The sequence below is a fragment of the Mercenaria mercenaria genome, chromosome 16 (genome assembly GCF_021730395.1).
Source record: "Mercenaria mercenaria strain notata chromosome 16, MADL_Memer_1, whole genome shotgun sequence".
NCBI classification, from domain to species: domain Eukaryota; kingdom Metazoa; phylum Mollusca; class Bivalvia; order Venerida; family Veneridae; genus Mercenaria; species Mercenaria mercenaria.
In genome coordinates, this window is record NC_069376.1 from 65,580,492 (window position 1) to 65,607,290 (window position 26,799).

The 26,799-nt window shown below is 35.7% G+C and overlaps 1 protein-coding gene across 8 annotated transcripts in view; it reads right to left on the reverse strand.

Annotated features, from left to right (window-relative positions):
- Positions 1–661: 661 nt before the first annotated feature.
- The window catches only part of LOC123540235 (uncharacterized), a 63,856-nt gene continuing 37,718 nt past the window's right edge, over positions 662–26,799 (reverse strand). For 4 of the 8 annotated variants that reach the window (XM_045325075.2, XM_045325079.2, XM_045325080.2 and 1 more), the window contains 3 exons: positions 15,566–15,619; positions 10,766–10,939; positions 662–5,233 (listed from right to left, as the gene is read on the reverse strand). In XM_045325075.2, coding sequence (XP_045181010.2) covers positions 5,171–5,233; positions 10,766–10,939; positions 15,566–15,619 — 291 coding nt within the window. In that variant the 3' untranslated portion in view covers positions 662–5,170. Of the gene's footprint in view, positions 5,234–10,103; positions 10,193–10,765; positions 10,940–15,565; positions 15,620–26,799 lie in introns of all 8 variants that reach the window. The other 4 variants (XM_045325081.2, XM_045325078.2, XM_045325077.2 and 1 more) reach the window with 3 other exon arrangements.

Consider the following 26,799-nt stretch of genomic DNA (forward strand, 5'->3'; position numbering starts at 1 on the left):
AGTGTGGTTAAAATCAAATATAAAATGTCACTTCTATCATGTTAACAAGGTAAAAATTACCAAATTTTGGCTCTTTCAGGGGTCAATCAGGGGCCGTAACTTCAGAACCTATGATCGGATCTGACAGATTTATCATGGAATCCAAGATTTATTTTTGTTGAAGATATTTTGCAAGTTTGTATTAAATCAAACCGTAAATGAAGTCTCTATATGGCTGCAAAAGTCAAAATAGCAAATTTCGGCCCTTTAAGGGGCCATTACTCTGGAACCCATGATGGGATATGGCCAGTTTTTGAAAGGAACCGAGATATTATGCCCATACAAGTTGTGTGCAAGTTTGATAAAACTCAAATACAAAATGAGGTCTCTATCGTTTCAAAAGGAAATTGTGGACGGACGGACAACCAACAAAGGGTGATCACAAAAGCTCACCCTGTCACTACATGACAGGTGAGCTAAAAAGACACCTTTTGTCCCCTTAGGTATTAAGGCATTGGACTGCATCCAGTCTCAAAGGTAGCTGGAGGGCTTACTCATTTTGAAGAATTTTTGTAACCATAGCAAAACTCCAACGTAGGGAAAGTGGTGTTGTAAGTCAGCAACTTTAAGCATTGGATATTGAGACTCTCCTTGGCTCGAGGGAAATGTATAAAACATGCCACCATTTTCATTTTTTTTATTATTATAGTTGAAAAACAATCAAATGATAATAATATTCTTCATTCAACCAGCATCATACAGAGTTAGCAGTTATTTCATTTCAGATATACTATGGACAGTTTAAAGTAACATTGCATTGTTAAATTAACAGATCAAGTATTATAGATAAATAGTGTATAAATTTAGCATGACCTTGCAAGTAAAGGTCATGAACTATTAAAGTTATAAATCTGAGGGAACATGTCAAATATCAATTAATATTTTATCACAAAATTCATCATCAACACATGCAGAAATAAATGAAGTGAAAACTGATATAAAAACATGTGAAACCAATGCAAAATGTTTTATTTTTTATATTTCTGAAGGACAGACAAATATTCTTTTTGAAAAACAAACATATTCAGTCTTAGAAATGCAATTATAAAAGGTGAAAATCAATAACTGTATATCAAAGGTAGCTTTGAGAAAAAGACATTTAAAATTCTATCAAAAATCTGAAAAAGTTGCTGTTATGACATTTATTTAGGAGAGTTGAATTCAACAACAAGCGTATAATATAAGAACAACAGCTATAACTTCATAATTTAACACTCATACAACAAACATAATGTTCAATCACATACTAATGGTACTAATGCGACATTTCATAGTTTAAATAACATATTACAACGTACCATTCCATCATATATGATACAAGCACTTGCTGGAAATAAGCTAAAGCTCTTTATTTTATCGAAAAACATGTAAATATTGACTAAAATTGATACGGGATCACAGTAATATTAAGGCAAGTCCAAACCTTGTAATACCCAGAGGTCAGAGTTAACACATGCTAGGTAAACATACAACAGTGCCAAATGAACATGTATCATTATCAATGCAGTCAAACTTTGTTCTCTCGAACGGACTGGTAAAATTTGTTCAGATTTGACGTTATATAAGGATTTTGCCAGGACCTGAAAATGAGTTCAAGCGAAGACTGTCGCTCAAATTATACGAGTTTGAGTGAACAAAAAGTTTGACTGTATTTAATATAAGACTGATAAAAAATCTTTATATTTTTCATTAAAGTTTTGCAGCTTTTTTTTTTTTTTGTCCACTTGTGATTTTCATCGACCATGATTTCAAACCAAAACTAATCTGCATATGAACTTGACATATACGTATCATTTTGTAACAAACTGATTGATTTTCCTTAAATTTTGACTGAGTGATGATAATATACAAACTGACTAGTCTTTAGTATTTTCATATTTTTCAGAACTAAGTATCAGTAAAACTATGAGGTTTGGCTTAAAGTAACTAAAGCTTAAGAATAAACAATGTTTTGATCAGGGTTATCTTAGTCTAACTAAAAGTTGCTCATCATTTCTATCATTCAGAAGTTACACTTTGTTATACTTCCAAGTTACAATTAATATTCCGAAAAAATATATCAAGAAACTAGAGCTCCTTTTGAGAAAAGCTCATGTCTCTCACAACTGCCTAATCATCTGAATAGTTATGTATCTGAGTCAACCATGCACCAATACATGTATCACTGGCATCTGTGTACAGAGTGATTTTCGGTAATTCAAGGGCCATAATTCTGAAGTGCCTTTAGCCGATTTGGCTAGTTATTGAACTTGGCCAAGGACTTACTGGCAAACACATTTTGTTCAAGTTTGATGAAGATCAAATGAGAAATGTTCGACTTAGAGCGCGGACAAGATTTGTGACAGGCACACACACACGGACACACAGACAGGAGTTAATCAACATGTCTCCCATACTACTGTGTGGTGGGAGACATAATTCCCCCCAAAAGTGCTTCTTCAGTAAAATTCAATTAAATGAAATGGAGCATACTTAAAAAATTATTCAACAACAAATCTTATAACATGTGATGCAAGAAGCGAAAAGTCCCACATTCAAAAAGTGGCTTAAAATTCAGTATAACTCCCATACATAGTTATTTAGGACGAATTATCCTACACAAAACATTCATTTTCTAGACGAATAATAAGAAGATTTACAATAATAATATTACAAATATTACAGCAAGAAGTGTTGATCAACTGCTCAACCAATTAATAGTTATATTTTAACATAAGCATTTCAACCTTTCTGATTTCATACATTCATCCTCAACATAATCATTGTCATCATCAAACGTTTCAATAACACAGATATTAAATAGCAAGACCTCAAACTAACTGAAGGTAGTAGTTGTAAGCATATGGAACAACTCAAGTGTATAATATTAGGGTCATCATGATATTAAAAACATTTTCTGAGGTAAAACTACAAAATTAGCATGTATAAGCATGAAAATTTTTTCAGTAACTTTCAACAAAGTTCAAATCTCATACATTTACAACCCACCAATATAAATTATCACAAAAATTTACAATCCAGTCCCATCTTTCACAAGAAAATAATTTGTTCATGCCCTCTATCATTATCGCAAAACCTGCAATTTCAAGGGACGGTTTATCCTGCAGTTTTCCCTGCCATATGATAATAAAATACAAGAAAACCTTACTTTGCAAGTAAACACTTAGTATTGTTATGTATCAAAAACATTTACAAACTGAATGCAACATAATAAAAATTTGAAAAGGCAATTAACAGTCTGTATTTCATTCAAGTATTTTCAACTTGTACTAGCATGTATTTTTAACCTTTACCCTACTAAATTTCTAAAGTGGACTGGTCAATCATTCCATTTGGGCAATGCCATTTATTATTCGAAGGGGTGTTTATTGAAAATTTACAGACTGAATAGAGGAATAGAAAAGAGTGAAGACCATGTACAGGCTGCTTTATTTTTTTTTGGTAACTTCTTTATCTACAAAAATTCATAATATACAATCATACATATATGCATACGTATAGCAAAAATTTCAGAACATACATGTATATACAGTAATGTATACATACATCTATGAATACATACATTACAAAGTATATGACCCAGATATATATTATAGACTGCATTATACTATTATTATGCTCATGAAACCTTTGTATTACTTCTATGTCAAGTGCATCATACAATAATTCACATATTTGAGTTATGAAGCACACATAGATGTTTTAAAACATTTACTAATAAAATAAAAAATATATGTGTATGTCATTTCTTTGTAATGTACATATCAACAAGTCTATTTTCAATCTTATTTTAAAAGAAAATCCTCTTAAATAAGTACACTATGAACTATCAGATTTTTAAATGAAACATACAAAAGAAGTACCAAAAAAGAAGAAATGGCTGAGCTGTATTGATTATTCGAAATAATTTGAAACACAACCAATCTAATGGCAACAGAATATCATACTATATGTTGATTTGTTATGTGGATTGTCAATAAGAAGCTGTAACCATGGTAATAGGCATTTAGGATATATTAGAGATTTCTTAGATTCATTTAGGAATGGAAATGTAACCAACATGTCATTTGATGCTTTAGACTGCTGAGTTCAAAGATCAACCATTATTAAAATATAATTAATTGCCATTAAAATCATTTCAATATTAACATATTGCCAATTAATAAATGATAACAGGTGCTCTAAGTGCTAATGTTTTTTTCATGCTCTTACGAAAACAATAACAAATAATTACTGGGTAAACACCTTTAATAACTGATTAACAAGAGATAAGATTGTCAAAACTCCCTGCACTTTCATTGATTTAGTGAGTATACACCTTTATTAAATAACAAGAAATAAGATTGTCAATTCTCCCTATGTGATAAAACAACGTCACTGATTTACGGGGTATACATTTATTAATTAACAAGAAATAAGAATGTTAATACTCCCTGTGCGATACATTTACCTCATAGTTCTCAAAAAACTTGATGACTACCAATGCTGTAAATAGGCATTAACAACACTGACAACTAGCTGATAATTGAATATATACACTTCGTCATGTACACACTGTAACAACCATGTGCTGACAATGCCTCACAGATGCATACATACAGACGAACATCGTTCACTCAAACTCGATGGGAACAGTATACAAACAAAGTTCGTTCACTCAAACTTGATGGGAACAGCAAAATTGGTACGAATTATCAGTAGTTTGAGCCAATGGACAGGGATTTTGCCAGGACCTGACAACAAGTTTGAGAGAAGGGTGGTGTAAAAATTAACCAAGTTTGAGCAAACAATTTGACTGTATATCTAATAAAAATGGTCTGAATGCTGAGAAAACTATACGACACCAACTGTTGTTGGTAATTAGAAAATCCCATCCTACTTTTAAGGTAATTCTAAAAATTCAGAAGTACTTTGCTGTTTTATTTTTCACAAAATCTCAAACTCGATTGGAGGTCCCTTAGCACCAGGTGCTTAGCAAAATTAAAGTTCAGAAAATAAGTCAGTGTGTGGATTAAATATCAAAACCATTTTGAACACTTCAGATTATGTTAATTACAGTTTTATAAATTAACTAAGCAGCAAATAATGTGTTGTATGGACAGTTAACGATGTACTAAACTAAACAGAACTGTCAAACTATAACATTGAGAGAAGAATCATCACTAGACCTGTTGTAGACTGAATCAAGCATAGACTGAAAATAGAAAAAAACAAAAATAAACAATTATTTTTTTGTGAAAGAACAATGAAGCTTTCTTTAACAGAATAAATATTAGAAAAATACTGCATATATACCACTGTCAGATTGTCAGATACTGTGAACTGGGCAATCTTTACAATTATGTCACTAATATTTGTGAACAGACTGATTTGCAACCTGGTAACAATGATTGAACCCTTACCCTGCTAAATTTCTATAATGAACTTGTCCATCTTTCAATTTGAACAGTATCAGTAACTGTTTAAAGAGGTGCATACCAAAAAGATACTGACTTAATGGCAAACAGTGCAGGTCATGATCAGACTGCAAAGATGTGCAGGCTGATCATGATCTGCACTGGTCGCAAAGCCAGAATCAATCATGTCCAGCAAGATAAGGGTTAAGCAGTGTTATCACTTTAAAACAAGCTTTGCAGAAAGAGTTATGGAGCTATGGTTGCTGTATAGACATCATAAAAGTAGAAGTCAAACTTATGTCACCCAGTTTACAGTAAATGCAATGGAACTTTATCATTTCACAAACAAAAACATGTTAAATGTTTTATACAAGTGTTAAATAGTTATGGTAGATTATAAATTATATATTTACAGATAAAAGTTCTATATGAGTTTTTTTATGGATTAAAATGTGCAGGCAGATTGAGATGCATTGTAGGGTTTGGGATGGTAGGGAGGAAGGGAAAGCTTACATGGAATCATTTATTGACTTTCATCTTACTTGCACAGGTTTTTTAAATTCTGTTTTTGTTTGTTTACATTTACCAAACATGTGCACACTGCCGTGACCTCTAGACTGGATGTTCATTAGGGAAGGTCAAGCAAGTTTTTTCTGTAACATTGATGAAAGCATAAAAAAAAAAAAAAAAAAAAAAAAAAATATGTTGATAATTCACCGAACTGCACGTTTAAATTGAGAAATTTATGATTGAAACCGGTTAGTATATTTTCCCGTTCATGACCATGGTTCTTATAGAATACCTAGTGGTAGGGTATAACATGTACAGAGGCATTTTTGATCTGGCGCCAGTGATCAGCCTGCTAAGATCTTGGTATACACTGGTCTCAAAGGCACACTTTCTATCATGAGTACTGTCTTGCATTTAAAAAGGAATCAAGGAGAAACCTTGTTATGGATAAGTTTGATCAAACAGTAAATTAGTGATAATGATGTTTACTCAAAACAAAGAAAACAAAATGATTATCATCATGTAACATAACTGAACATACAAGTATTATTACTCAGCTTGGATGACAACCCTTGTTTCCAGGGATCAATAGGCTTGACAGTAGATACGGATAAAGCAGAATGGGAAGATACACTGGTGTTCTTTCAAGTTACATTGTTTCCAATGCGTTATGCCTTTACATTAACTAGCACACTTGAAACTACTTGTATGTTTGGGAAAATTACAACAAAATATATGAAACATTCCAGACAAGGGCTAATGCATAAAATATGCTAGACATCCTTATTATAAAATGTAAATGTGAGCTTAACAAACTGCTTAGAGATCACAGTATTTACACCTTGATTTTAAACCAGCTAGGTAAACTGTCACATAGGTAAGCATCTGTATGAAATTTCTTGATTCTGGCTTTAAAGGCGTACGCTAGAATTCCCTGTATACGAGATGGGCGAAAATTTTCCCAATAACAGAATTTCTTTAAACTTTGGATATTGAAGGACAATCATCTAAGAAACAAAAAAATGCAATAAAAATCATAGGTCACCGGATTTGAAAAAGAGTTATCTGCCCTTGAAAACGTCATTTTTGGGGGAAATGCCATTTTCAAGGGCAGATAACTCTTTTTCGAATCCGGTGACCTATGATTTTTATTGCATTTTTTTGTTTCTTAGATGATTGTTCTTCAATATCCAAAGTTTAAAGAAATTCTGTTATTGGGAAAATTTTCGCACCAAATTCTAGCATACGTCCTTAATGACATTTTCCTTGGGACAAGAATTTTACTGTATCAAATAAATAGTCTTTTTTTATATTAATGGCCATGGATTGGCGCAATTTATTTCACCATGATAAATAAGATGTCGCAGTATAAGATAGAGTAACAATTCAACACATTGCAATGGGACAGTACTATAACAGACTTTAGTGTTATTTCTAGAGCTCAAAAAGGGCAGGGTGCTGTCTAAAAGGGGCAGGGTGCTGCTCAAAGGGGCAGAGTGCCGTTTTAAACTGGAAAGTTACCGCAGCTGTAGTTACATTTCTAGATGTTTTTAGTTATGTATTCATTACATTTATGATTATTGTGCACATACTTTTAAATTACGGAATAAAGTGGTAAAAGATATGTTCCCAAAACAAGTAACAGAGTTTACAAAGGGTTTTACATTACTTTATATATTTTTTTCAAACCATTCATTGATCCTTTTTCTTAAAAAATGTCACCAAGGATGTCAACTTATTCATATGAGTATGATATAATATATAGTGGAGGGCTTTTATATGTTATATGTAGCTTGAAGCCAAGATCATGTTACAGCATAACAAGAGCTCCGCCAAGCGGGACAATATACGCCTGAAGGATTACATCATAGGATGGGAGCAAAATTTAAAGAACTTGACTGTTGTAGCCCAAAGGAGTGGAACAACAAAAGGAAAACTTCAAAAAACAAATCTAAGTCCGCAAAAAAAAAAATCCTTATCAGGTACAGGTATATAAAAATACACCAAAAAATTAGAGGTACCATCCATGTTGTACCACAGAAAAGTGGTTTCGGTTTTTCCCTACGGCCAATAATAAAAAAGTTTCAAAATAAGCTATTTATAGTAACATAAAAGGGAAGTAATTCAAAAAAAATTTATTGTAAGTGAACAAAAAAAGAGATCTGCAAAATAAAAACAAGAGCACTGCAATGCAGAGCAATTAACACAAAGCAAAGTCATATATGACCTTTGACCCTTAAGTGTGACCTTGACCTTGAAGCAAGTCATCCGGAACATGCGCTCTGCACATCATCTCAGTGTGGTGAACATTTCTGCCAAGTTTCTTACAGAGCGGACACGAAACAAACTGACATAACTTTTGACCCCTAAGTGTGACTGACCTTGAAGGGAGTCGTCCGGAACATGCGCTCTGCACGTTGTCTTGGTGTGGTGAACATTTGTGTCAAGTTTCTTTGAAATCCTTCAAGGGGTTCAAGAGTTACAGAGCGGACACGAAACAAACTGATATGACCTTTGACTCCTGTGACCTTGACCTTGATGCAAGACATCCAAAACATGCGCTCTGCACGTCGTCTCAGTGTGGTGAACATTTGTGTCAAGTTTCCTTGAAATCCTTCAAGGGGTTCAAGAGTTACAGAGTGGACACGAAATTGCTACGGACAGACGGACACCAGCGTCATAACATAACACGTCCCTTCGGGCGTATAAAAAGGTCAGTTTCAGGTCACATTATAAACTAATATGTATCAGAATTCATGTCATACTGATTAGGTCTTTCATCAATATTTCATTTACAGAAAAAGCTAAAAAAAGTTTGTAAAAAAAAAAGGAAACCAAAATGTAGTACTATCCGGATACTGGTACACATTCGGAATGTCATATGAAAATGGTTTTTGCTCAGTTTACTTGACTCACTAAAGTAAACCAGAGATAATTCCTCAAATTATGATATGACTTAGTATAAAAAATAACACTGATAGTCAGCTTTTTTGAAGGATTTATAGAAAATTTGCATACAACATCTGATGTAATTAGAATCATGAACGGATATTCTAAACTTAGTTTTGCTCCGAAATTTATTAAAATTTGTGGATTTTCAGGTTGAAGTTAAGGTAGGATCAGCCTGCAAAGATATATACTTATTATACTAAACAATGGTCTAATTTAATGCTTGCTAGAAGGCATTTTACAGGGCACTTTTCACATGCTCCGTAATCAGCTGGCCGCTTATGGATAATTTATCAATTGGCGCTTTTTTGACAGTACACAATAATCAATACTCTATCAATTAATCATAACACCTCAGTGATTCTCGTCAACTGTGTGCACTTGCCGTGACGTAATTTGCTGATCAAATAATCGGCGAGGCATGTCTACAGGATAAAGGGCGGGATTTAGCAGAAGATCAAAGGCAGGAGGGCACATTTTAAGGGCAGTGTGGTGGCAGTTAAAAAAGGCAGGGCGGGATGCCCCGCAGCATCGCTCTAGAAATAACACTAGTCTTCAATTCAAAAAAGATGTGTTTCAGCCACAGAGGGGAAGACATACGGTGATGTGCTAAAGGAATTTTTCTTTGCCACAGCACTGGCACATTTATTTTGTGAAATGTAAAGCAAAACCCCACTTCCCAGACAAAAATTTCTTTAGCACATTATGGTTTAAAATACGGTCATTTTTGTTACAGTGAAACATTTCGCTAACTTAATCTGTAAAGCATGCAATCATAATTATTATGTCCTCCTCCCTGCATGCCAGGAACCATAAAGTTTGTGATAAAATGGTAGGAATTGAAGCTTGCAATGTAACAGAAATGAACAGTGCATTTTTTTTATATCTCATACTAGCCACAGGCATGCAGCCAGTTCCTATATACAGGAGTATGACAACATATTCCTATACTTGTGCAAGAAGTATATTATAAGCATTAGACCGTAAGCTGCAGTCAGGAATAAATAAAGCTTCAACTCGATGAAAATATTTGTTTCAATCATGAATTCTGAATTTTCTTTTTTTTTCTCTGCATCTAAAAGACTACCAAACTGAAACAAATATTTTATTCACGTCACATTTTTTTTTCAAAAATTCTGCAGAGGAAAGAGTTTTTCTGCCAACTTTCTGTTTACAAATACATATATATAAATGCACAAGAACTCTTACAGGGGAGTATTTACTTTGTCAGTCTTCAGTTGCATGCATAAAAATTAAACTTTGACATTCTGTTCCTGTTTGTAAGGCTTGAGAACATCCTACAATAAAATCAAAAACTCTTCATGTTATTTTCATCAGTAAGATAACTTGATCGCACCTTTTTTCAGGTAAAAATGAAATCCTCTAAGAACGGTGGATAACATATCATAAGCCATGTACATAGCTTCCTTAGGTGACAAATTCTACACTGTGAGTGCGAATTTGAGCCCACTGTTGTGCAGGGCAAGTGGTTTAGAAGGCTGTGTACAAAACTATTGTATCTTGTTCCACGCATTTCAAGCTAATTTTAAGACATTTTTCAGAATTATTTAATGTGTCAGATGTTTTACTATCATATTTTAACTTTAGACAGATAGCAATGTTGCCATTGTAATAAATTCACTCACCTGTTGCCATAAATTTATAAATAGTCTAAAAATGGTATTCATTTTTGTATGCCGAATCCAGGCTTTATTCCATGTTTTCTGGATAAATGATGTAGTATTCATTTTTGTATGCCGAATCCAGGCTTTATTCCATGTTTTCTGGATAAATGACGTAGCGCCATTATTTCCAGTTTATCAAACATGCAGAACTACCTTAAATAAACAAATAAACAAGAAATCACTTACCTTAGGTGGCAGGTAAAAAAAACATGGCAGCCAGCAAACACCAAGCTTCTTAAATAAGTGTATTTCACCAAACATGACAGGACAAAAGTAGTTTGTTGTGGAGAGGAAGAGTAATAAACAACCAACTAAGCTACATACAGCAGACAGCAGGGAAATCACTGAGTATTTGTGTATCTGAAATATAAAAAAATTGTTACACCAAAATGCCTTAACGGGACTATTTCTGAAGAATGAAGTACTGTAAAAGTAAAACAACGATCTAGTGAGGTCACACGGGGATGCAGTAAAAACAACATTCTACTCAGGTCACAAGGGGATGCAGTAAAACAAAAATCTAATGAGGTCACAAGGGGATGCAGTAAAACAACAACCTAGTGAGGTCACATGAGGATGCAGTAAAACAACATTCTATTGAGGTCACATGGGGATGCAGTAAAACAACAATCTAATGAGGTCACAAGGGGATGCAGTAAAACAACAACCTAGTGAGGTCACAAGGGGATGCAGTAAAACAACAATCTAATGTGGTCACAAGGGGATATAGTAAAACAACAACCTAGTGAGGTCACATGGGGATGCAATAAAACAACAATCTAATGCGGTCACAAGGGGATATAGTAAAACAACAACCTAGTGAGGTCACACGGGATGCAGTAAAACAACAATCTAATGCGGTCACAAGGGGATATAGTAAAACAATAACCTAGTGAGGTCACATGGGGATACAGTAAAACAACTATCTATGAAGGTCACTAGGGGATGCAGTAAAACAACATTGTATTGAGGTCACTAAGAATGCAGTAAAACAACTATCTATTGAGGTCACTAGGGGATGCAGTAAAACAACGATCTAGTGAGGTCACATGGGGATACAGTAAAACAACAATCTATTAAGGTCACTAAGGATGCAGTAAAACAACATTGTATTGAGGTCACTAGGGATGAAGTAAAACAACAATCTATTGAGGTCACTAGGGGTGAAGTAAAACAACAATCTATTGAGGCACATGGGGATGCAGTAAAACAACATTCTATTGATGTCACAAGGGAATACACTAAAACAACGATCAAGTGAGGTCACTAGGGATGCAGTAAAAGAAAAATCTATTGGTGTCAAAAGGGGATACACTAAAACAACGATCTAATGAGGTCACATGCGATGCAGTAAAATAACCATCTATTTAGGTCAAACGGGAATGCAGTAAAACAACAATCTATTGAGGTCACTAGGGATGCAGTAAAACAACGATCTAATGAAGTCACATGCGATGTAGTAAAACAACAACCTATTGAAGTCAAAAGGGGATACAGTAAAACAAAGATTCAATGAGGTCAAAATGGGATACAGTAAAACAACAACTGCTCTAAGTCACAAGGGATTACAATAAAACAAAATCCCACTGAGGTCACAAGAGGTTTTCAGTAAAACAACAATCCAATTGAGGTCACAAGAGGTTACAGTAAAACAACAATCCCACTGATGTCACAAGGGGTTACAGTAAAACAACAATCCCACTGAGGTCACAAGGGGTTACAGTAAAACAACAATCCCATTGAGGTCACAAGGGGTTACAGGAAAACAACAAACCATCGAGGTCACAAGGGGCTACAGTAAAACAACAATCACACAGGTTACAAGGGGATATAGTAAAACAACAACAGCTCGAAGGTTACAAGCGGATACAGTAAAACAATAACAGCTCAAAGGTTACAAGGGGACACAGTAAAACAACAACAGCTCGAAGGTTACAAGCGGATACAGTAAAACAACAACAGCTCGAAGGTTACAAGGGGATACAGTAAAACAACAACAGCTCGAAGGTTACAAGGGGATGCATAAAACAACAACAGCTCGAAGGTTACAAGGGGAAACAGTAAAACAACAACAGCTCGAAGGTTACAAGCGGATACAGTAAAACAACAACAGCTCGAAGGTTACAAGCGGATACAGTAAAACAACAACAGCTCGAAGGTTACAAGGGGATACAGTTAAACAACAACAGCTCGAAGGTTACAAGGGGATACAGTAAAACAACAACAGCTCGAAGGTTACAAGCGGATACAGTAAAACAACAACAGCTCGAAGGTTACAAGGGGATACAGTAAAACAACAAGGCAGTCTGAAAGACAGCTAAATCCCCTGCCACTGCTATGGATAGTGAAAGGGTAAAACCTTTGATTTTAGCCGTGACCTTGACCTTGAACTGACATGGCTGACTCATGAATTCTGCACAACGTCTTGATGAGGTGATCATTTGACCCAAGTTTCATGAAAATCCTTCAAGGGGTTTAGGAGATACAGAGCTGAAACCTTTGACCTTCAGTTGTGACCTTGACCTTGAGTTGACATGGCTGACTCATAAGTTCTTGATGAGGTGATCATTTGACCCAAGTTTGATGAAAATCCTTCAAGGGGTTAAGGAAATACAGAGTGGACACCAAATGGAAGGCTCAAACCTTCGACCCTTAGTTGTGACCTTGACCTTGAGCTGGCATGGTTGACTCATAATTTCTGCACATCATTCTGATGAGGTAATCATTTGACCCAAGTTTTATAAAATTCCTTCAAGGGGTTTAGGAGTTAAAGAGCGGACACGAAATGGAAGGCTCAAACCTTTGACCTTCAGTTGTGACCTTGACCTTGAGCTGACATGGCTGACTCATAAATTCTGCACATCACCTTGATGAGGTGATTGTTTGACCCAAGTTTGATGAAAATCCTTCAAGGGGTTTAGGAGATATAGAGCGGACACAAAATGGAAGGTTCAAACCTTTCCCCCTAAGTTGTGACCTTGACCTTGAGCTGACATGGCTGATTCATAAATTCTGCACATCACCTTGATGAGGTGATTGTTTGACCCAAGTTTGATGAAAATCCTTCAAGGGGTTTAGGAGATATAGAGCGGACACAAAATGGAAGGTTCAAACCTTTCCCCCTAAGTTGTGACCTTGACCTTGAGCCAGCATGACTGACTCATGAGTTCTGCACATTGTCTTGATGAAGTGATCATTTGACCCAAATTTTATAAAATTCCTTCAAGGGGTTTAAGAGATATAGAGCGGACACAAAATGGAAGGCTCAAACCTTTAACCTTGAGTTGTGACCTTGACCTTGAGCCGGCATGGCTGACTCATGGGTTCTGCACATCGTCTTGATGAGGTGATCATTTGACCCAAGTTTTATAAAATTCCTTCAAGGGGTTTAGGAGATATAGAGCGGACACAAAATGGCAGGCTCAAACCTTTGACTTTGAGTTGTGACCTTGACCTTGAACCGACAAGGCTGACTCGTGGGTTCTGCACATCGTCTTGATGAGGTGATCATTTGACCCAAGTTTCATGAAAATCCTTCAAGGGGTATAGGAGATATGGACCGGACACAATTTTGTTACGGACGGAAGGACGGAAGCAGACCATTCCTATAATCCCTCTGCCACGGTGGGGGATTAACAACAGCTCAAAGGTTACAAGCGGATACAGTAAAACAACAACAGCTCGAAGGTTACAAGCAGATACAGTAAAACAACAACAGCTCGAAGGTTACAAGGGGATACAGTAAAATAACAACAGCTCGAAGGTTACAAGGGGATGAGCAAAATGCTAGGGTTATCCAGGGTTACAAGCCATCCAACAAACATTCTAAGGGTTACATATTAAGGTATTACTTTAAAACCTGGAAGGATTTCATTTATTTAAATTTTGTAGAATTTGCAAGGACAGTCTTTTTTAATAATTGCCAGCTGAAAATAATGCTACAACACCACTGCTGCAAACACTGATGCTCGTGAACATCTCAAAGGAAAAATGAAAAAAAATTTCGCCAACATTTCTAGGTTTACAGACTCTATGTAGAAGTATAATAAGGTCTGTATAAAAACTGATATAAATCAGTCAAGGTATGCTGTACACTAGCACAAAACATTTCTCTTAGCAACTAAGAATAGTTACCATTGTGATATTGATATTTTTCACAGTACAAACAAGTATCTATTAGCGATTCAATCATTCTCATTTGTGGACAACTATTTCATTCTTTATAAAATTTGTAACAGAAGGAATTGCATCCCTTCTACCACTGTAACCAACTGGGACATATATACATGTACTACTGTACCATTAACTGGTTAAGCTGGCCACATGGTCGAGTGGTAACACATTTGACTGTTAATCCAGAGGTCTGGGGTTCCAACTCCAGTCCATGCACTGGAAAATGAACTGAGTGTCTTCCACCTAACTAGAAGGCCAGTATGCGTTCTTCCCAGGACAGATGGCTTCACATGTATTGGTGCTATACACCAGACACTTGAAGAACCAGACTGTCCATTCAAAAAAAGCTAACTTAAAGCTAATTTAGCCAGACAGGACTGTATCTAAAAGGATTTCTCTCTCTTTGTTTCTTGGGGCTTTGCCTAACTCTGCCCCTCTGGTCAGATCACTCTGTCTCTTCACTAGTAGAGGATGAATTTGGCGCTCTGAGTGGCTGCCTTTGCGCTATGTAACCTGCCTTTGAGCGAGTTTGTCAATAAAAGGGCACTATATAAATCTGGTATAATAGTAATCATAATAATAATAATAATAATAAAGGAAGACATTATGTGCCCTTCCATAACTTAATTCAGGAAAAGGCATGCACTTGGGTAGCAACATTTATTTTAACAAGTCAGTTTACTGCTTTTCTAACATAAGACTTTGATACCCTAAGCGAGATTCAAGCTCTGCTGTAAAAAGAGATTGATTCAAAGTCGTAACCATTTTCACTGAAGTCCCCTGATTTCACTAATGCTGAGTGTAATGTTTTACCTTATACAGAATATCCACACAATCTTCTTTTGGGAAATGATACATTTCATTGCACTGAAAAAAAAAATGTATGAAAATGTATTTACATTCAATGAAATCCACCAATCTCAACTTAGCAGGTCACAGAAGGTTATATGTTTTGCATTTGTAAACTAGTATCTAGTCTTCATAATTAAGTTATAATTGCTGACCTAGTACACGTCTATAAATGCGACCCTGGATTAAGTAAATTGTACCTACTTAAAACAAGACTAGCTGTTTTTGCCACTGTCTATCCATTTTTAATGTTTACAAAAATTAATGTCAGAGGCTTGCATCTGGTGTTAACTATTGAAACGTTTACAGGATAATTAACCTTAACCCTGCTAAATTTCTAAAATGAACTGGTCTATCATTCAATTAGCTCAGTGCAATTTATTATACGAAGGGATGTTCACTGAACATTTACTGACTGAACAGCAAACAGCGCAGACCATGATGCACTGCTCGTCTTGGTCTACACTGGCAGCAAAGGCAGAATCCCTTGCCAACAGCAGGCTGAAGGTTTAAAGTGCAAAATGTTTTATCCAAACTGCCCTTAGAGCAAAACAAGTACAGAACAAATTATAGAACAAAAAGATTAACTACATCTCTCTAAGAAGTTACAGCTATTTATTCTATTTTCTATGTAGTATAGTTTATTGAACTATAAAGAAACATTGCTGGTGCAAATGAATGTTTTCTGGAACAATCTGACAGAATGGTCATGTGATTACTTGTGGGGAACATTTTTAACTTTGCCACGTTAGGTAGTATAGCAGAAAAATTGTGTCTTCAAGTTTCAGTTCATTAAACTGCTTAAGTAAGAGGTATCGAAAAAGTAGCCAATGGTCCATTGTTTAGTCTAAAATTCGTCTAATAGAAACTAGAAAATGCTTTTGTAAAAAAGCCCATGTCTCCCCCAATGCAAAGTCCTATAGGCAAGAAGTCAATAGGGGTCAGGAGCGAAAGTCAAAGAGACACTGATGGTTGGCTGCAATAGGGATCATCTACTTGGTATGTCCAGTCATCCCGCTAAATTTCAACACTCTTGGCCTAGTGGTTCTCAAGTCACTGTTCAGGCTCCTGTGACCTTGACCTTTGATCAAGTGACCTCAAAATAAATAGGGGTCATCTACTCTGTACGTCCAACCATCCTATTAAGTTTCAACATTGTAGGTCAAGTGGTTCTCAAGTTATTTCCAAAAAATGATTTTACATGAACAGGCCACTGTGACCTTGACCTTTAATAGACTGACCCCAAAATCAATAGGGGTCATCTACTCTGCATGTTCAATCATCCTATGTAGTTTCAACTTTCTGGGTCAAGTGGTTCTCTAGTTATTGATCAGAACTGGTTACCAATGTTCAGGCCCCTGTGATCTTGACCTTTAACGGAGTGACCCCAAAAACAATAGGGGTCATTTACTCTGCATGAACAATCATCCTATGAAGTTTCAACATTCTGGGTTGAAAGGTTCTTAAGTTATTGATTGGAAATGGTTTTCCATGTTCAGGCCCCTGTGGCCTTGACCTTTAACAGAGTGACCCTAAAATCGTTAGGGGTCATCTACTCTGCATGACCAATCATCCTATGAAGTTTCATCATTCTGGGTCAAGTGGTTCTCAAGTTACTGACTGGAAATGGTTTTCAATGTTCAGGCCTGTGACCTTGACCTTTCACAGAGTGACCCCAAAATCATAAGGGGTCATCTACTCTGCATGACCAATCATCCTATGAAGTTTCAACATTCTGGGTCAAGTGGTTCTCAAGTTACTGACCGGAAATGGTTTTCAATGTTCAGGCCCCTGTGACCTTGACCTTTAATGGAGTGACCCCAAAATCGATAGGGGTCATCTACTTTGCATGTACAATCATCCTATGAAGTTTCAACATTCTGGGTCAAGTGGTTCTCAAGTTATTGATCGGAACTGGTTTTCCATGTTCAGGCCCCTGTGACCTTGACCTTTGACGGAGTGACCCCAAAATCAATAGGGGTCATCTACTCTTCATGATCAATCATCATATGAAGTTTCAACATTCTGGGTCAAGTGGTTCTCTAGTTATTGATCGGAAATGGTTTTCAATGTTCAGGCCCCTGTGACCTTGACCTTTGACGGAGTGACCCCAAAATCAATAGGGGTCATCTACTCTTCATGACCAATCATCCTATGAAGTTTCAACATTCTGGGTCAAGTGGTTCTCTTTTTTATTGATCGGAAATGGTTTTCAATGTTCAGGCCCCTGTGACCTTGATCTTTGACGGAGTGACCCCAAAAACAATAGGGGTCGTCTACTCCAGCAGCCCTACAACCCTATGAAGTTTGAAGATTCTAGGTCAAATGGTTCTCCAGTTATTGCTCGGAAATGAAGTCTGACGTACGGACAGACGGACGGACGGAAGGACAGACGGACGGACAGGGCAAAAACAATATGTCTCCCCAGGAGACATATTTAGTTGAATCGGGTATGTGATATATCAATGTAAAATTGGTCAGTTCTAGCATGCACCTCAATAGTAGATTACGCACATTAAGTTTTCAAATGTTTAAAATTGTGAGATTAAAATTTCATCAAACTGTGATATATTATCTCTAGATATCAATATTCACATGTAAGAATCGGTTTAAAACTGCATATTAACATTTCTAAATACTATTATATTTGTGTGAAGTCCACACACACTACTGAGGAAGGCACTGAACTTGTTTGTTTTTTTTGGACACAGGTTTTCAGAGCTAAATTCTCTGGGGTTTTCCTGGACGTTGTGTTTTCCGGTGAGGTGGAAAATTAAGAGAGCCATAATAAAAAATGTTGTCACATTTGGTGCAAAAGTTATAGTGTAATTGTGTAATTGTTTTGACATACCGTATTCATATAATGCATATCGTAATATCTACATTCGCCCTTTTCTTTTCCATTTAAAATTATGACGTTCATTTCGTATGAACAGCAAAAGGAAAGGTGCGAAAGTTACGTCACCACTGCTTAGTGATAACCGGCTGCTGTTTTGACGACGTCCGCGTATAATCAGGGAGAACGTTCATAGATGACGTCGCAGTTGTTCTGTCTGGTGCACAGAATGGCCTGGAAGCTGATTTTAACGTTAAATGCCATAAAATATGTGCAATTTATAATATTATCTTGTTTACAAATGGAAAGGAAATATAATGTAAATATAAGAAATGAAACTATTTTTATCGATGTTCATGCGAAATGAATGACAGAATAGGATCGGCAAATTAAACATGAATCACTAGCATGATTCATGGAGTTGCCGATCATATTCTGTCATTCATTTCACATGAACAACGAAATAAATCATTTCATTTCTTAAATAAATGGCCTCTTGTAGCCAGGGTGCATTGCTACAGGGCGAAATGTATCTACTTGTTGAGTTTATTTGTAGTACAGAGAAGATGTTTACTGTACAGAATACTGTCAAACTAATTGGGTAAACTGACTGCCATTTCTGCTAAATACATACGGGCAGGTAATGTATATATGTGTTGGAGGTGGTGGGGGGTAGGGTTTGGGGGTAAGACATTGGTGGAATGATGACATACTAATACTAAGAGACAATATCAAACAGTTTCAACTACATATATACATATAGGGAAATGTAGCTAGCAGCCATGTTTTTTGTTGAAACAGCATCATTTGATTCTGTTTCTACAATAGTTACAGAAGTTTGTTTGAAGAAAAGTGTTGACAGACAGACGACAGACATTGGATGATGACTTATCTCATTAAAGCTCAGAGTGAGGTAATAACAGGTGCCGCATTTCCTTCACTGTGATAATTAAATAAAAGGTTCTAAATTACCATCATGAAAGGTGCTAAATTTCCCCCACTTGTGATAACTAGAACTGTCACAGGAGTGACTCATACCCCCACCATACGGTCTTGTCACAGAAGAATGGCAACCATAAGAAATCTTAAAAATACTTTGGAGTACTTCATCCTGGGCTTCCACATATAAGTAATACTAGTATAATACTAGTATAGTAATACTAGTAAATATATTAAATCTCTAATATTAGAGATACACTAAAAGTGAATAAAAAAAGTGTCTTACCGGCCCATGTTACCACAGAAAAATGTTTTTACTTTTTTCATAGGACTTATAATAAAAAAGTTAGAAAAATACCTAAAATATTGAAAATCTAAAAATAGGATTTCTAAAAATAGACTAATTCCTGGAATTTAAGGGGAAGAAACTCAGTACAAAAGTTAAAAAAAGGTTACTTCCCTTTGGCTCTAAGCCGATCAGAATGAGATATAGTGAAAATACATCAAAATTAACCTTAAATTCTAGGTAAAAGGGGACACAATTCAAGAAAAATTAGTGTCAGAGTTATGCACCTTGTGTCACATGACGTGGGTGATGAGGTGGAACATCTATTTTAAGTTTGAATCAAATCCATTCAGTAGTAACTGAGATATAGTGAAAATACATCAAAATTAACTTTAAATTCTAAGTAAAAAGGGGCATAATTCATGAAAAATTAGTGTCAGAGTTATGCACCTTGTGTCACATGATGTGGGTGATGAGGTGGAACATCCATCTTAAGTTTGAATCAAATCCATTTTGTAATAATTGAGATATAGTGAAAATACATCAAAATCAACCTTAAATTTGAAGTAAAAGGGGACATAATTCATAAAAAAATTTATGTCAGAGTTATGCACCTTGTGTCACATGATGTGGGCACATGATGTGAGTGATAAGGTGGAACATCTATTTTAAGTTTGAATCAAATCCATTCAGCAGTAACTGAGATATAGTGAAAATACATCAAAATCAACCTTAAATTCTAAGTAAAAAGGGGCATAATTCATAAAAAAATGGTGTCAGAGTTATGCACCTTGTGTCACATGATGTAGGTGATGAGGGGGAACATCTATTTTAAGTTTGAATCAAATCCATTTAGTAATAACTGAGATATAGTGAAAATACAACAAAATTAACCTTAAATTCTAAGTAAAAGGGGACATAATTCATGAAAACTTGGTGTCAAGAGTTATGCACCTTGTGTCACATGATGTGGGTGATAAGGTGGAACATGTATTTTAAGTTTGAATCAAATCCATTTGGTAATAACTGAGATAATAGATTTCGGGACGCGACGGGACGGGACGGGACGCGACAAAACTGACTCTTATATACCCCCCTCAAACACGTTTGGTGGGGGTATAATTACATGAAAGGTACCAAATAACCCTCACTGTCATAATGCATAGATCCAACCTGTCAATCAAACCAACAACATTGGCCAATGAGATAATGCATTATTGTTGTTGCAAAGGCACTATGCAAAGGCACTATTGTGTCTCACAAGCTTTCTGTCACTAAGTACTTGACATGTACATTGTAAAGTTCTAATTAAAAACCGTATTCTTTAAGGTTCTCTTCATGGCCATGTGTAAAAAAACAGACCTGCTTTACATTTAACCCTTACCCTGCTAAATTTCTATAATAAACTCGTCCATCTTTCAATTTGGACAGTACCATTAACTGTTTAAAGGGGTGCATACCAAAAAGAAACTGACTGAATGGTGAACAGTGCAGATCATGATCAGACTGCTCACTGGTTGCAAAGGCAGAATCAATCATGTCCAGCATGATAAGTGTTAATGTAAATCTGACAGTGACCAATTAGAAATAAAAGAGCACACATGTGACACAAAATTGTGAAAACCCATTCAGAATGTTCATTTATTAGTTTGATTTGACAGGTGTCTCATGATTTACATATGGCGTTGCAAACAAGGAAAGGAAACTAGAAGATTCTTTTGTAGAAAACGGCATGTCTCCCCAAATGCATAGGTGTATAGGTAAGAAGTCAATAGGGGACAGGAGCAAAAGTCAAAGAGACACTGATGGTTGGCTGCAATAGGGATCATATACTTGGCATGTCCAATCATCCCACTAAGTTTCAACATTCTGGGCCTAGTGGTTCTTAAGTAGTGTTATTTCTAGAGCGTCGCAGCGGGGCGCCCCGCCCTGCCCTTTTTAACTGCTGCCACGCTGCCCTTAAAATGGGCCCTCCTGCCTTTGATCTTCTGCTAAATCCCGCCCTTTATCCTGCAGACATGCCTCGCCGATTTTTTAATCAGCAAATTATGTCACGGCGAGTGCACACAGTCGATGAGAATCAATGAAGTGTTAAAATTAATCCATACAGAGTACTGATCCTTTGTACTGTCAAAATGGCGCCAATTAATGAACTGTCCGAAAGCAGCCAGCTGACTACCAAGCACGTGAAAAGCCCCCTGTATGATTTCTTAATGCAAGCCTTAAATTAAGCCATTGTTTAATATAATGATAAGTGTATATCGATGCAGTCTGATCTTACCGTAATTTCAACTGGAAAATGCACAAATTTGAATTTCAAAAGTAAAAAAAGGTTTAGAATGTCCTTTCACAATTCTAATTACACCCGATGTCATATGCAATTTTTCCATAATTCCTTCAAAAAAGCTGACAACAGGCATATTTTTATGATAAGTAACATCAAAATTTAAGGAACTATCTCTGGTTTACCCTAATGCATCATTTAGTAAACCAAGTAAAAAACACTTTCAGACGACATTCCGAATGTGTACCAGTATTCGGGTAGTTCATTTTGGATATATGTTTTTACAGAGTTTTATAGCACTTTTCTGTTAATGAAATACTGACAAAAGACCTAATCATTATAAAATGAATTTTGATAAATATCAGTTTACAATGTGACCTGAAATAGACCTTTTCATTATGTTGTAACATGTTGCATGGTTTCAAGCTCATATACATATAAAGGCCTCCTATTTCATATTCACATGAATAAGTTGACATTCTTTGTGACATTTTTAAGAAAAAGCCTTGAATGTTATGACAAGAAGTACAAAGTAATGTAAAAACCCATTTGTAAACTCTGTTACTGGTTTTCAGGGAAGATATTATTTACCACTTTATTCTTTGATAATTGTGCAATAATCATAAATGTTATGAATACATAATTATGAACATCAGGAAACGCAACTACGGTAACTTTCCTATTAAAAACAGCACCCTGCTCCTTTTTTGCAGCCCCCTGTCCCTTTTTGACAGCACCCTGCCCTTTTGAGCTCTAGAAATAACACTATTAACTTACAAATTGGAAATGGTTTTCCATGTGCAGGTCCCTGTGACCTTGACCTTTGATCGAGTGACCCTAAAATCACTAGGGGTCATCTACTCTGCATGTCTAATCATTCTATGACGTTATAACATTCTGGGTCAAGTGGTTCTCAAGTTATTGATTGGAAATGGTTTTCCATGTTCCGGCCCCTGTGACCTTGACCTTTATTAGAGTGAACCCAAAATCAATAAGTGTCATCTACTCTGCATGTCCAATCATCCTATGAAGTTTCAACATTCTGGGTCAAGTGGTTCTCGAGTTATTGATTGCAAATGGTTTTCCACGTTCAGGCCCCTGTGACCTTGAACTTTAATAGAGTGATCCCAAAATCAATAAGGGTTATCTACTCTGCATGACCAATCATCCTATGAAGTTTCAACATTCTGGGTCAAGTGGTTCTCGAGTTATTGATCGGAAATGGTTTTCCATGTTCAGGCCCCTGTGACCTTGACCTTTACTAGAGTGACCCCAAAATCAATAAGTGTCATCTACTCTGCATGACCAATCATCCTATGAAGTTTCAACATTCTGGGTAAAGTGGTTCTCGAGTTATTGATCGGAAATGGTTTTCCATGTTCAGGCCCCTGTGACCTTGAACTTTGATGGAGTGACATTAGTCATCTACTCCATAAGCCCTGTCACCCTATGGAGACTGAAGGTTCTAGGTCAAATAGTTCTCCAGTTATTGATTGGAAATGAAGTGTGACGGACGGACAGGGCAAAAACAATATGTCTCCCCCCACTTTCATTTAAGTCTTGTAAAGCCTTTTATGTAAAAAGTTTCAGCCACACTCAGATATAACGCTGAATAAGTAATTCATTTCTTTTTTTTTGTCTTATTCAATAAGCCAGATGGTGCAGCAGTCCTAAGTATTCATCTCCATTTGGCTATGGTTTTCTACAAGAATATTATTATTATTATTATTATTATTATTATCATTATACCAGATTTATATAGAATAAATTAAAAGAATAAATTATTTGCATCTTTTAACTATCAGATAGATTTACAGGCGATGTTAAATCATGAATACAATTAATGTACTCCATTTTCCACATCCAAAGAAAAGTTTTTGTTTTTTAACAATCTGAAATACTGCCATTTAAAAGTCATTTTTGTATGGCCTGTTTATTCAGCAATGATCTTACTAAATGAGTTGTATCTTAAACAAGAGCTATTGGAGGACAGCAATGCTTGACTATTCAACAGCCTTGTCAACTGAATGAATATAGAAGTCAGAAAAGGGGCATAATTTTGTAAAGAAGTAAAACAGGGTTATGAAACCTGCACAATGCATATCAACTCATGACAGTGGACAAGTTGAAAAAGAGGCATAATTTTGTGAAAATGCAAAATAGAATTATGGAACTTGAGCACTGCATGTCAGATCATGACAGTGAACAAGTGTGTGAAGTTTCAATCTATTCCCATAAGTGGGTATTGAGATACCAGCTTACATACAAAAACTTAACCAAAAATTTCTAAGTTGAAAAAAGGGCATAATTTCGTGAAAAAGCAACACAGAGTTATGGAACCTATGCAATGTAAATCAGTTAATCACAGTGAATAAGTGTGTGAAGTTTCAATTCATTCCAAAAAGTGGTTACTGAGATACCAGCTTACATACAAAAACTTATTATAACTAGAACTGTCACAGGAGTGACTCATACCCCAACCATACGGTCTTGTCACAGAAGAATGGCAACCATAAGGAATCTTAAAAATACTTCGGAGTACTTCATCCTGGGCTTCCACATATAAGTAATACTAGTATAATACTAGTATAGTAATACTAGTAAATATATTAAATCTCTAATATTAGAGATACACTAAAAGTGAATACAAGAAACTGTCTTACGAACCCATGTTACCACAGAAAAATGTTTTTACTTTTTACATAGGACTTATAATAAAAAAGTTAGAAAAATACCTAAAATATTAAAAATCTAAAAATAGGATTTCTAAAAATAGACCAATTCCTGGAATTTAAGGGGAAGAAACTAAGTACAAAAGTTAAAAAAAAGGTTACTTCCCTTTGGCTCTAAGCCAATCAGAATGAGATATAGTGAAAATACATCAAAATTAACTTTAAATTCTAGGTAAAAGGGGACACAATTCATGAAAAATTGGTGTCAGAGTTATGCACCTTGTGTCACATGATGTGGGTGATGAGGTGGAACATCTATTTTAAGTTTGAATCAAATCCATTTTGTAATAATTGAGATATAGTGAAAATACATCAAAATCAACCTTAAATTTAAAGTAAAAGGGGACATAATTCATAAAAAATTTATGTCAGAGTTAAGCACCTTATGTCACATCATCTGGGTGATGAGGTGGAACAACTATTTTAGGTTTGAATCAAATCCATTTAGTAATAACTGAGATATAGTGAAAATACAACAAAATTAACTTAAATTCTAAGTTTAAAAAGGGGACATAATTCATGAAAACTTGGTGTCAGAGTTATGCACCTTGTGTCACATGATTGTGGGTGATGAGGTGGAACATCTATTTTAAGTTTGAATCAAATCCATTCAGTAGTAACTGAGATATAGTGAAAATACATCAAAATCAACCTTAAATTCTAAGTAAAAAGGGGCATAATTCATAAAACAAGAGGACCATGATGGTCCTGAATCGCTCACCTCTTCCCACATGACCCAGTTTTGAGTATGACGTCGTTTTTTCTATTATTTGACATAGTGACCTAGTTTTTGAGCTCATGTGACCCAGTTTTGAACTTTACCTAGATATTATCAAGATAAAAATTCTGACCAATTTTCATGAAGATCCATTGAAAAATATGGTCTCTAGAGAGGTCACAAGGTTTTTCTATTATTTGACCTATTGATCTAGTTTTCGAAGGTACGTGACCCTGTTTTGAACTTTACCTAGATATCATCAAGGTGAACATTCTCACTAATTTTCATGAAAATCTCATGAAAAGTATGGCCTCTAGAGAGGTCACAAGGTTTTTCTTTTTTTATACCTACTGGCCTAGCTTTTGACCGCACGTGACCCAGTTTCCAATTTGACCTAGATATCATCAAGGTGAACATTCAGATTAATTTTCATGAAGATCCATTGAAAAATATGGCCTCTAGAGAGGTCAAAAGATTTTAATAATTTTAGACCTACTGACCTAGTTTTTGACCGCAGTTGACCCAGTTTCAAACTTGACCTAGATATCGTCAAGATGAACATTCAGACCAATTTTCATACAGATCCCATGAAAAGTATGGCCTCTAGAGAGGTCACAAGGTTTTTTTTATTATTTGACCTACTGACCTAGTTTTTTATGGCATGTGACCCAGTTTCAAACTTGATCTAGATATCATCAAGGTGAACATTCTGACCAATTTTTATGGTGATCCATTCAAAAGTATGGCTTCTAGAGAGGTCACAAGGTTTTTCTAGTTTTAGACCTACTGACCTAGTTTTTGACCGCACATGACCCTGTTTCAAACTTGACCTAGATATCATCAATATGAACATTCAGACCAACTTTCATACAGATCCCATGAAAAATATGGCCTTTAGAGAGGTCACAGGTTTTTCTATTATTTGACCTACTGACTAGTTTTTGATGGACGTGACCCACTTTCGAACATGACCTAGATATCATCAAGATGAACATTCAGACCAACTTTATACGATCCCATGAAAATATGGCCTCTAGAGAGGTCACAAGGTTTTTCTGTTATTTGACCTATTGACCTAGTTTTTGAAGGCATGTGACCCACTTTCTAACTTGACCTAGATATCATCAAGGTGAACATTCTGACCAATTTTCATGAAGATCTCATGAAATATATGGCCTCTAGAGAGGTCACAAGGTTTTTCTATTTTTAGACCTACTGACCTAGTTTTTGACCGCACGTGACCCAGTTTCGAACTTGACCTAGATATCATCAAGATGAACATTCAGACCAACTTTCATAGAGATCCCATGAAAAATATGGCCTTTAGAGAGGTCACAAGGTTTTTCTATTATTTGACCTACTGACCTAGTTTTTGATGGCACGTGACCCAGTTTCGAACTTGA